Below are 13,515 nucleotides of genomic sequence, written 5' to 3' on the forward strand. Positions count from 1 at the left end.
GTCAACTCAGTTAAGAATGTTTTATGTTTCATCAAGCTTACCTCTCATTCATCTAAACTCTAGGGAATATAGGCATAGTCAACTCAATCTCACTACATAGGAAAATCCCCTCATCGCAGAACCAGTCTAGTGAACACTCATTGCACTTCAGCTAGGGCAAGCATGCCCTTCCTTTGGTCATGACACCTAAACTTCACACAGTACTCTAGGTATGGTCTCACCAATTCCCTAACTGATTGATAGCAAAACATTTTACTCTTATGCTCCAAGCTTTTGCAACAAAAGATAACCTAGCATGTATGTTTCTAATTGAATGCTGTACTTGCATCTTAACTCATTGTGTTTCATGTATAGGGCATCCAGGTCAGACCAAATGCAAACAATTCCCATCTCCCACCATTCAAAAATATTCTGCCTTTTATTTGTCCTATCAAAGTGGGTAACTTATTATTTTGCCATAGTGTATTCCATCTGCCATGTTCTTGCCCAGTCACCCAACTTGTCCTTGTGTCCTCATGGTGTTGGGGGTAATATATGAGCGTGGAAAGCGAATTGGCTAACGAACAGGGAAGAGAGAGTCGGGATAAGTAGGGCATTTTCTTGTTGGCAAATTGCAACGAGTTGCGTGCCATAGAGATCAGTGTCTGATTGACGTCTTTGAGGGAGATACATTGAAAGTGGATTGTGACGAGGTCTTATCATATATATCTCATTTTGATCTCCGTCATAGTGCTCACTGAGTGCTGAAGGAGACTTTCTGCAAGCAGTCACTGAGACCTCTGAGTACTGAAGGAGAGATTCTCGAACCAGTCACTGTGCCCTCTGAGTACTGAAGGAGACTTTCTGTAACTAGTCACTGAGTCCTCTGATTACTGAAGATATATTTCACTACCCAGTCACTGTGCCCTCCGAGTGCTCAAGAAATGTTGCTCTAGACAGCGCTCTCTACGTACTGAAGCAATGCTTCTGTGACATGCCACTGTGCCATCTGAGTGTTGAGTTTTCTGTACCCAGTCACTGTGCCCTCTGAGTGCTGAAGGAGTGTGCCTGTACACATTTCCATCTATAAAATGAAGGAGTACCTCTTCCCCCGGTCATTGTGCGCCCTAAGTAGCAGAGGAGAGTTTCTATACTTTATCGGCATGCCCTCTTAGTATTGAAGGAGTTCATCCATATCCAGTTAGTGTGGCCTCTGAGTAGTTAAGGAATGTTTCTGTACCCCATCACTCTTCCCTATGAGTGCTAAAGAAGTTTCTCTACACATTTCCTTCTGCATACTGAAGGAGTGTTTCTTTATCCAGTACCATCTGAGTATTGAATGAATGTTTCTGGCCCCAGTCACTGTGCACTCTGAGTACTGAAGGAGTGTTTCTGTACCCAGTCAGTGTGGCTTCTGAGTATTGAAGGATTGTTTTTGTACTCATTCAGTGCGACCCCTGAGCACTGAAGAAATGTTTCTGTCCCCAGTGTTATGATCCCCGTGGCAATCAACCAACCAAAGTAACAGAATTTATCGAATGGCCCCAATAAAAAACAATGGGTGTGATTTCACTTTGACAATTTTTACTTTAGCAATCAAATCAAAAGCACAGTAATTTAAACATGAATTAACAGAAAAATCATAGTTTTATATATATATATATATATCGATCGATAGATATAGATATATCTGTCAGATGCAACAAAGATAGGACTCACGGATTTACTGGGCATCACACACAGCATATATGGCACCAATTACAGCCTCAAAGTTCTTCAAAGCTCCGAGCTTCCTCAAGTAGTTCTCCAGCTCCTTTCTTCCACGATGCAGGAGTTTTGTCAGACAGTCTGCAGAGAGACAGAGAGAGACAGAGAGACAGAGAAAGTTAATTCTGGGAGCTGGCATTTGGCATATACAAGTGCGGCAGTTATTTCTGTTACTTAAGGTAACTGATTATCAGACCCATATATATAGTGCACAGGATTGCCACTGAAGGGCTCAGCTAAAGGTAATTTTGGTAGAACCATGCCATTATGACTGTCGTGAGCAGAGCTGAGGAGACTCTAGAGAAATGCACTGCTTTGCTTGGATGGCACCAATCATGTGGTTTTGGTCAAATGACTCTGTGTCTGATCTGGTTCCAACCAGTTTCCCCAGAAATGTGAAGTTTGTTAGTTTCATTTTAAAGTTAATACTGTCACAAATAAGCAAGCTTTGTTGATCTGAGACGTGGTGTTCTGTCGATATCTTCACCGTTGCATTTATTACTCCTTTCCTTTTCCTGAAACAGCTGTTTTTCAACATTCTATCACCAAGAATGTCAATCGTTACTACCTTTCAACTACAGAACCATTGGACTTAACCCTCTGTTTCTCAAAATTGAGGAAGTTATTTTAAACTCAAATTAATCAGCCACATGAAAGTTCTTCACTAATTCCTAATCGGCTGAATTGGTTTTGGTGAGGCAGCGCTACTCGTGCCCTCGTTGGCTTCTTTACGTACCAACACATTCCCACTGTGCTCAATTTGATTATTAGGTTCCTGTTATAATAGAGTTTGATATTTCAACAAGCTAGTATCGTTAGATTTTAAACTAAAGCGTTGATTATTGACGTCAAATTTTGGCGTTTGTCCCTGTATGCACAGCAGCTCATTTTTCCATTGTCAAGCGAGATTCCCCCTGTCCCAAAACAATAACTGTCATCATTCATCATTCAGTCTTATCCGTCGTTATGTTGATAATGAAGCAGTAGAATCACTTTTCCTCTTTTCATCGGCCAACATTTTTGACCAAGTTTATCACTATTCTATTCTGAATGACGGAATGTGTTTATCTATCTGTTGGAACGATGCTCACGTCCTGATAGAAAGACCTCCGACACAGTAAACAGGTAAATGGCATCAAATAGAATTGCACGGAAAATATCTTGAATTAAAATTTTAAAATCCCATAAATGCGTTCTAATTTGGATTCACATTTGCTTAGCGTTCCAGTGGTACGGGTAATTCATTTAATGTTAGTTTTACTCCAGTTACGATCAATTCTGAAGACAGATTTACAATATATGTAAACTGGTTAAAAAAAATTAAAACACGTTGAACGAAAATTACACATTGGCATTTTCCATCCTGAAGTTTCAAAGCGGTGAACATTAGATACCCACAGGTGATATTAGGTATATTTAGATCGTATTTACAAAGAGAGGAACAAAATGTAGTTACTCAGCACCAGGAGGATGTTGGTAAGAACATCAGAAATAGGAGCAGCAGCAGGCCATTCGGCCCCTCGAGCCTGTTCCGCCATTTAATAAGGTCATGGCTGATCTGATCGTGGCCTTAACTCCACTTTCCAGCCTGCCCGCATAACCCTTGACTCCCTTGTGGGTCAAAAATCGGTCTAACCCAGTCTTCAACATTCAATGACCAAGCCTACACTGCTGTATGGGGGAAGAGAATTCCAAAGATTAACGATCCTCTGAGAGAGGAAACTCCTCCTCATCTCCATCTTAAAGGGAGTTCCCTTATTTAGAAACTGTGCCCCCAGATTTTAGATTCCTGACAAGGGGAAAACTGCTTTCAGCAACTCCGTCAAGCCCCTTCAGAATTTTATATGTTTCAATACGATCACCTCTCATTCTTCTAAACGTCAATGAGTATAGGCCCAATCTGCTCAATATTTACTCATAAGACAACCCCTTCATCCAAGGAATCAGCCGAATTAACCTTCTCTGAACTGTTTCCAATGTAAGTATTTCCCTCATAAGTAAGGAGAGCAAAACTGCATGCAGCACTCTTGGTGTGTCTCACCAATGCCCTGTACAGTTCCCACTTCTATACTCCTTCCCACTTCCAATAAATGCCAGCATTCCATTTGCCTTCCTAATCCTCAAACTGAATGTGAAATTCTACCATATTATGATCACTTTTGTCTGGAGGCTCCTTTACTATGAGGTCTTTTATTAATCCTGATTCATTACAAACATTACCAAGTCAAAAATAGCCTGGGTTGATTCCGGAATGTATTGTTCTTAAAAACTGTCTTTAATAAACTCTTTGAACTCATCCTCCTGGCTACCTTTTCTAATTTGATTAGTCCAATATAAATGCAGATTGAAATCGCTCATGATTGTTTCACTGCCTTTCCTACAATCCCCATTTTTTCTTGATTTGTACCTTGTCCTACAGTGTAGCTACTGTTAGGGAGTCTATAAAATACTTCCACCGGTGACTTCTTCCCTTTGTTCTTTCTTATATCTGCCCAAACTGATTCTACATCTTGATCTTCCAAGACAAGATCATTTCTCACGATTGTACTGATCTCATCTTTTATTAACAGAGCTACCCCACCTCCTTTTCCTTTCCTCCAACCCTTCCTAAATATCAAATACTCTTGAATATTTATTTTCCAGCCTTGGTCACCTTACAACTACGTCTCTGTAATTGCTATCATATCACACCCACTAATTTCTATTTGTGCTACGAATTCATACATCTTATTACTAATGTGGCATGCATTCAGATAAAGAGCCTTTAATGCTCCCTTTTTTATCATTTTTCCCTATTCTGACCTTATCTGCTGGTGCACTCTTATGTTTGTACATTCTGTCCTTTTCTATCACACTATGATTATCATTACCCGTATCGCTACCCTGCACTATTGCCTTGTCCTATTATGTTAACTTTCTAAATTTCCCCTTACCTGAATCCTTACACTCCCCCACTATTTAGTTTAAAGCCCTCTCTACAGCCCTAGTTATATGATTCACCAGGCCACTGGTCCCATTGCAGTTCAGGTGAAGGACATTCCAAAAGTACATCTCCCTCTTCTCCCCGTACTGGTGCCAGTGCACCATGAATTGAAACCCATTTCTCCCACACCAATCTCTGAATCATGCATTCAACTCTTTGGTCTTATTTACCCAATCCACATTTGCTCGTGACTCTGGTAGTATTTCAGAGATTATTACCTTTGTGGTTCCACTTTTTTATTAAGCCCGAGCTGCTTATATTCCCTGCAGAAATTCTTTTATATTCCGACCTATGGCATTGGTATAACACATGCACCACAAAACTGGATGCTTCCCCTCCCACTCCAAGTTCCTCTTCAGACCAAGCAGCTGTCCTTAACCCTGGCACCAGGAAGGCAACACAGCCTTCAAGACTTACGCTCTTGGCTGCAGAGAATAGTATCTATCCCCCTAACTATACTTTCCCAGACTACCACAACATTCCTTATTCCTCCCACCCCCACCTTAATGGTCCCCTACAATATGGTGTTGTGGTCAGTTGGCTCATCATCCCTCCAGTTCCTGCTCTCGTCCAGACAAGCTGCAATAACCTCTAACCTGTTTGACAAGTGCAAGGGCGTTACCACACTGGATGCCACGAGGCACCCATCTCTGCTACTGCAAATATGGTGATCTGAAACTGACTTATTTTTGATCAGGTGAGGCCTTTGACCATCCCTTCAGAATGGTGTTCACCTATCTCTTAGGGATGGGCAATCAATACTGTCCTAGCCTGTGACGCCCACATCCCACAAACGAATCAGAAAAAGAGTTGAGACTCCTCCATTGCTACCTCTGGCCTGATCTGCCAGATATGCCTCTATCGTAGTCATGCCCTCCTGTCCCTGAGCACAGATCACAGACTGCCTCCTAGAAAAAAGTGCCCTGTTAAATTTCCACCTCCCTGATGCATCGTGGTGTCCAAATCTCGGAATCCAGCTCATCAAATCTGAGCTGAAGTTCTTCAAGCTGCAAACACTTACTGCAGATTTGGCTGCTGTAGATCACATTGGTGTCCACCAACATCCACATGCTACAGCTACAACGCATCACCTGTCCTGCCATCTCTATTGTGTTTTATTTAACGAAATAGCTTTCAGGTTTAGACATATCACTTATAATTTGCACTTATATTACGTAGTTTATCTAGTTAACATACAAGTTTAATACATTATATCACTCCAGTACCAGTTTAAACTGCTGCCCCAGTTGAGAAATGGAAAATAAATAAAACTCACCAACCAATCACCGAACTGCTCACCTAACTAATGCCTCTGGGCTTCAGATCTCAGGTCACTGGCTCCTTCTATTGTATCAGTGCGTATTCTGTAAAAGACCAAAACAGCACCTCCTCCCTCACTGCACCAAATTACAACACTTTCTAAATACCCGAGTTAGGCACTCTGTAGCTCAGGACTCAGTTGGGCACAACTTTGTGCGTTGGCAAAACCTCCTGTATCTGTACTGGTTGGAATTTCAGAGACCTGAGTCAGGTCCTGCTGACGTGGAAACCAATTCTAAGTAGCTATCTAATTATCTAATTGTGCAGCTGACACTCGCAGGCAGCATGTTTACCACTCACTAAGACTGAAAGAACCTACAATTTAATGTTCAAGTTAAGTTAAATGCTAAATGCAAATGACTAGATTTTAGAATTATTGAATGAATAGAAGCCTACAGCACAACAGGAGGTCATTTGACCCTTCGCACCTGTGCTTTTTTTTAAGTAGTTGTGCTTACGCCACGAAACCAGTTCTTTTCTCCATAACCCTGTAACATCCAGATCCTCAAGTTCATGTCTAACTCCCTTTTAAAATTGTTTGTGGAATCACATTCCACCACTTTTACAGTTAGTGAATTTCAGACCCCGACAACTCTCCCGGTGAATAAAAAAATCCTCATCTTCTTCCAGACATTTTGCCTCTGATTTTAAACCGATGACCACTAGTTGTTGACCAACTCACCAGCAGGAGCAACCCTTCTCGATCTGCTGTAGCAAAAGCGATCGTTATTTATTAAGCAACTCATTGACCTTTTCTGTTCCATGGTAAATAGCCCTAACGTTTCCATCTTCTCCTCATAATTGAAGTCCCTCGTCCCTAGTAACATCCTTTACTCGTTCTAAGATCTTAATATCTTGCCTGAAGTGCGGTTCCTTCAACAGCCCACAACAGTCCGTCTGAGGCCCAAACACCGATTTATAAAATTCTAGCATACACTCTGCGCTTTATATCCGATGCCTAACTTTATAAGCCTAATTAAGCCATATGCTATTTGGACAAACTTATCAACTTGCTGGGCCAGCTCGAAGGATTGCTGCAGGCCAAGGTATCTCTGCAGAACCTCACTTCTCAAAACAGTGCCAGTTATAGTTCACTGTATTTCCATTTTAATCCTCCCAAAGTTCTTCAGTTTTCATTTCTCTTCGATGACCTCCCCATGCCATGCTTATGCGCATTTCACCATTCTATGTCGTCCTGTTCCAGTATTCAATTAGATCCTGCCTGATCTGTACCTGGAATTACCTTAGCTCTAATTTTAATGTTATGCTTCTTTGTTCTGGGCTGTCCTACCAGAGGAATTGCTTTCTCTGTCTAACCTATCAAATTCTTCAATCATCTTAAACACCACAACTAGCCCATCCTTTAATACAATAAAAGGAACTATAAGCGTAATTGTGCATAATTCTTGGTCTTCATAATTGAATTATTTAAGCCATGGTATTATTCATGCCATCAGTGCTGCACATCTACTCCCTACCAGTATATCCTTCCTGGTCTGTGGTGACAGAACTGGATGCAATTCACCAGATGGAGTCTGACTGCATAGTTTTACTGCTGTAATGTAACTGCCAGCTTTTGTATTCTTCCCTCTTGAGATAAAGGCAAACACTTCATTGTGCTTTTCAATTATTTTATACCAGTCCACTAGTGACTAGTGACTTCTGTACTTAACATCTAACCTCTCTGCTCATCAACATTTCCCAGCATCTCGCGATTTAGCAACTGCATTGGTCTATCTTTTGTCAGGTTTAAAATATTCGTTTCCAGGGCAGCCGATTAGAGTCTAAATATGTTATTGGTAGATTGTTTTGTAATTACTTAAACTGTACAATGTTTGTATGTTGTTCATTTTTAAGAGGAAAACGCAGCCCTAGAAAATTGTCATCTGTGCTTGACAAAGTGAGGATGGTTCCTGTTTTACTTCTGAATGAAGATATCAGGTGCAAAATGGGAAGACGTCTTTTAATTCCCATGGGTTAAGATGCTTATGATGCTAGATACCATCTACATAGCAGGAAGTTTCCTTCTGACCCCTATGAGTAAATTTAACATGAACACAATGGAAATATCCTCTTTGCTCCTGGTGAATGATGATATTTTGAAGACAATAGTAAGGTACCCTTTGGTCTCTATGAATGAAGTTATCATATTCGCAATAGTTAGATTCCACTTGGACCTCATGAGTGACGATAAATCCACATTTGGACGAATTCCTTCAGTCCACATGAGTAAACATGGCAGATACACAACGGAAAGATTTCAACCAGTCTGTACGTGTGAGGACGTCAGCAACTGATCAGGAACACTTTTGCTTCCAATGTGTGAGGGTGTCAGCAACAAAATGACATGATATGTTGATCCTAGAAATGTGAGCAATTGAGCAGGTGAATCCTCACATCGTCTGTGAGGATGTGCAATGCTCTTCACCTGTATTGCACCACACAGTTCATCCAACCTGAGCTGGTAATGCCGTTGAATGTCTACACCAGCCACCTCGTATTTCTCATCTGCATGCTGCCCTTCAGCGACGTCAAAAGGTAACGTCTGGTTCCAAATGTAGGCCAAGGGCAGCCAGCTCTGCCTCACCTACACCTCTCTGTACCCCTCCATTGATTTTGCTTTATCACCCAGCTTACCCAACTTCCAGTATTGGATGTGTAGATATTCGCTCCCATTAAATGATTAGAAGCACGAAGTCATTGTCTTTGGTCCACCAACAAACTCTGTTCCCTTTCGGTTTCTTTGTCACTCTCCCTGTTTACTGTGTGAGGCTAAATCAAACCAATTGTAAACTTGTACTACCTGAGCCTGATGAATTCATATCCACTCAATCAACAAGACCACCAACTTCCACTTAGAATCATATAATCATAGAATAATTGAATGGTTACAGCACAGATGAGCCCATTCCACCCATCGTCTCCATGCCAGCTCTATGGAAGTGTCACTCTGCTAGTCGCATTGCCACGCCCTTTCCCCCATTGCCTGCAATTTATTTCTCTTTAAGGTCCATTCAATAACCTTTTGAAAGTTGCGATAGCATCTGCTCCCTCCACAGTCCCAGGTAGTGAATTCCAGAACCTAACCGCTGTCCACATGAAAATGTTTTTCCTCATGTCACGGCTGGTTCTTTCATAAGGCACCTTAAATTGATGTCCTCTGGTTCTAGACATCCAGTCGAGTCACCTCTAAGATCCAAACGCATGATTTTGAAGTTTCCACGCTGATGTACATATCTGCAATGCGGGATATGCATTATCCATTTCATAGGCTCTAAATCACTAAATTGTGCCCTTGATTTTATATTGCCTTTCCTTATTCTCTCTCCCGCTGTGCATCACTCCACACTTCTCTGCATTAACCTTCAACTGCCATATGTCCATCCATACTGTCAGCCTGTCCATACCCTCATGAGTTCTATCACTATCCTACTCACAGTTTACAATACTTCGAAATTTCTGTCATCTGCAAGTTTGCAAATGTGTTCTGTACACAAGTCGAGGTCATTAAAATATATCTAGCACCAGCACCTGCACAATGAGCAAATAATTGGCATAGGAAGTTCAACGTAGAAAAATGTGAGGTAAGACATTGTTTGGAAGAATATGGAGGTCACTTGGAGGTTGCGAGTCTGGGTGAAGTAGAGGAACATAGGGATCTTGGAATCCAAATACACCACCAGCTAAAAGTTGTGCCACAGGTTCACAAGGCGGTAAAACAGCAAACCAAGCACTAGGCTTTATTTCTCGAGGGATAGTGTGAAAAGTAGGGGAGTTATGCTAAACCTGTGATGAACCTTGATCAGACCGCAGTTAGAGAATTGCGTTCAGTTCTGGTTGTCATATTACAAGAAGGATATGGAGGCACTGGAGAGGGTGCAGAGAAGATTTGCAAGGATGATACCAGAAATGTGTGGATAATCATATCAGGGATGGATGAACAGGCTGGTTCTCTTTTCTTTTGAAACAAGAAGTCTGAGGTGTGACCTGAGAAGGGTCTTTAAAATTATGAAAGGCTTTGATAGAGTTGATGCAGAGAGAATGTTTCCACTTGTGGGGAAGAGCAAACTAGAGGCCATTAATATAGGATAGTCACCAAGAAATCCAATAGGGAATTCCGAAAAAAAACCTCTTTACCTAAAGAGTGGTGAGATTGTGCAACTTGCTACGACAGCGAGTGATTGAACTAAATAGTATGGATGCATTTCAAGGGACGCTAGAAAAACATGTGAAGCAGAAGGGTTTAGAGGGCTACCAGGACAGTTTTAGATGTGGAAAAATGGGAGAAGCTCGAGTGCACCATGAACGATGACATGGATTGGCTGTTTCCCTGCCATATATGTTTATAATCCCATGATTCAGGGGTCACTTGCGACATCATGTGTCCGTTTAGATTCACAGAAACAGTAAATAAGCAGTAACCTGTGACATCTGTCGGTCTCACCGTTCCCTTACACTAGCGTACATTGAGCGTAAAGATTACTCATTGCATCGATTAACGTTTATATTTATTACAAAACACAGTCAGGACACTATTCAAGAAATGAACTTAGCAGTGAAGGAACCAGATGGTGTAGTGAAGGAAGGAAGGAAAAGAGAGAATGGTCCAGTTATACTAGGATATGAACTCTAGCCGGACTGTAGCTTTAATTTCATTAATTTAGTAACTCGAGTTAACAGGTATTTAACCGCCTTCTTCACCTCCTCTCTGAACTTGCTCTGGGTCAATCCATATATACATGTGTTTACACAGGAGCTCATGAGCATGAGCAGACGGCCAACTTCATTGGCGATGTACTTGGGGCTTGTGTGATTCTGGTCCAAACCGTTGACTGTGATTCGAGTGCAAATAAAAGTGACGGTTTGCGTCATCCACAACAGTATATAACTGCTGGACACAGCGAAGAGTAAGATGATGGATTTCTGCCGATTCTCCATCTCACTATCAATCTGGTTCTGTCCACTGCCCAGTCCCTTCAGGCCCCTGCGGACCCGACTGGCAGCTAGGATGTGCCTGACCGTGAGACCATTGAGCAGCAAGATGAGAAAGAACGGGAGGAATGAGAGAGACAGACTGCAAATCCAGGAGAAAGTCACCCACCCTGCAGAAGTAAAGAAGATTACTTTAGTCCGGCAGCCCCAATGTACATTGTTACTAATAAACTGGGGCTCATACATGAAGTGGAAGGGGATGTACTTTAAACAACTCAGCACACACATGGACACAATAACCACAGCTGCAGTTCTCTCCGTGCAATATCTGAGTCTCAACTTCTGACAGCAAATGCTGATGAAACGGTCAAAGGTGAACGACACTGTTAACCAGACGGAGTAATCCAGAGTAACGATTCTCAGGTAGGCGCAAGAAGGGCAGATTGCAGTGAGTGACGTGAATGAATAGGGGAAATGGTAAGTAAAGATTTGATCCAGCAGTACATGAAAGATCATCACCAGGAGGTCTGAGATTGCCATCGCCACCATGTAACGAGTGATTCCCCTGGAGAGACCGCACTTTCCCTGGGACAGGATCGCAGCCGTCATCAGATTCGCTGTCGGACACAAAACAACAGGAAAATTATTAATTAAACAGAACAAATCTATGCTGGAGGATGACTGATTGCTTTGACAACAATGACTTTAATGGAGATAAGCAATTGCCAGAATTTTTTTTTATTCATTCATGGGATGTGGGCTTTGCTGGCCGGGCCAGCATTTAGTGCCCATCCCTAATTTCCCTTGAGAAGGTGGTGGTGAGTTGCCTTCTTGAACCGCTGCAGTCCATGTTGGGTAGGTGCACCCACAGTGCTGTTAGGAAGGGAGTTCCAGGATTTTGACCCAGCGACAGTGAAGGAATGGCGATATAGTTCCAAGTCAGGATGGTGTGTGACTTGGAGGGGAACTTGCAGGTGAAAGCGTTTCCAATCATTTTCTGCCCTTGCCCTTCTATGTGGTAGAGGTCGCAGGTTTGGAAGGTGCTGTCTAAGGAGTCTTCGTGCGTTGCTGCAGTGCATCTTGTAGATGGTACACACTGCTGCCACTATGCATCGGCGATGGAGGGAGTGGATGGGGTGCCAATCAAGCGGGCTGCTTTGTTCTGGATGGTGTCGAGCTTCTTGAGTGTTGTTGGAACTGCACCCATCCAAGCAAGTGGAGAGTATTCCATCACACTCCTGACTTGTGCCTTGTAGATAGTGGACAGGCTTTGGGGAGTCAGGAGGTGAGTTACTCGCCGCAGGATTCCTAGCCTCTGACCTGCTCTTGCAGCCACGGTATTTATATGGTTACTCCAGTTCAGCTTCTGGTCAATGGTAGCCCCTAGGATGTTGATAGTGGGGGATTCAGTGATGGTGATGCCATTGAATGTCAAGGGGAGATGGTTAGGTTCTCTCTTGTTGGAGATGGTCATTGCCTGGCACTTGTGTGGCATGAATGTTACTTGCCACTTATCAGCCCAAGCCTAGATATTGTTCAATTCTTGCTGCATTTCTACATGAACAGCTTAAGTATCTGAGGAGTCACGAATGGTGCTGAACACTATACAATCATCAGTGGACATCCCCACTTTTGACCTTATGATTGAAGGAAGGTCATTGATGAAGCAGCTGAAGATGGTTGGGCCTAGGACACTACCCTGAGGAACTCCTGCAGTGATGTCCTGCAGCTTTGATGATTGACCTCCAACAAACACAACCATTTTCCTTTGCCCTAGGTATGACTCCAGCCAGTGGAGAGTTTTCCCCGTGATTCCCAATGACCTCAGTTTTGCTAGGGCTCCTTGATGCCATACTCGGTCAAATGCTGCCTTGATGTCAAGGGCAGTCACTCTCACCTCACCTCTTGAGTTCAGCTCTTTTGTCCATGCTTGGTCCAAGGGTGTAATGAGGTCAGGAGCTGAGTGGCCCTGGCGGAACTCAAACTGAGCGTCACTGAGCAGGTTATTGCTAAGCAAGTGCCGCTCGATGGCACTGTTGATGACACCTTCCATCACTTTACTGATGAGTAGAAATGAGAAGAATGATTTGGTAAAAGGCAGAGCCATGTGCCCTGCAAGTAATTAATTATTGTATCAAATATATGCGCACAGCCACAGTGACAGACCACTGTGCAGAAATGGGTTAAATCGGAGCATTAAAGATCTGAAAATGTATTTTGAAAGAAAGAACTTGCATTTAAATAGCGCCTTTCATGACGTTTGAATGTCACAGGATGCTATACAACCAATGAAATACTTTTTCAAGAGCCAGACACAGCAGTCAACTTGTGCACGGCAATCTCTGGCAGGCAGCAAAACAAATACAACCAAATAATATCTACAACCAACAACCTGTATTTGTTCTGCGCTTTTAACAGATTAAAACGTCCCAGGCTCTTCAGGGGTGTGTTATCAGATAATATTTGACACCGAGCCATGTAAGTGGATGTTCGGGCAGATATTCAAAAGCGGGCTTAAAGAAGTAGGTTTTAAG

General features: G+C 42.5%; 1 protein-coding gene across 1 annotated transcript; it reads right to left on the bottom strand.

The window, feature by feature from the left end:
* Nucleotides 1–10,678: 10,678 nt before the first annotated feature.
* LOC137345714 (probable G-protein coupled receptor 139) lies at nt 10,679–13,088 on the bottom strand. The gene is made up of 2 exons (XM_068008978.1): nt 13,043–13,088; nt 10,679–11,598 (listed from the first exon to the last, which is right to left on the bottom strand). Exons 1-2 carry the CDS (start codon nt 13,086–13,088, stop codon nt 10,679–10,681), a joined length of 966 nt encoding a protein of 321 aa, XP_067865079.1.
* Between the last annotated feature and the right edge of the window lie 427 nt (nt 13,089–13,515).

Source organism: Heterodontus francisci, chromosome 29, assembly GCF_036365525.1.
Source record: "Heterodontus francisci isolate sHetFra1 chromosome 29, sHetFra1.hap1, whole genome shotgun sequence".
Taxonomy (NCBI): Eukaryota; Metazoa; Chordata; class Chondrichthyes; order Heterodontiformes; family Heterodontidae; genus Heterodontus; species Heterodontus francisci.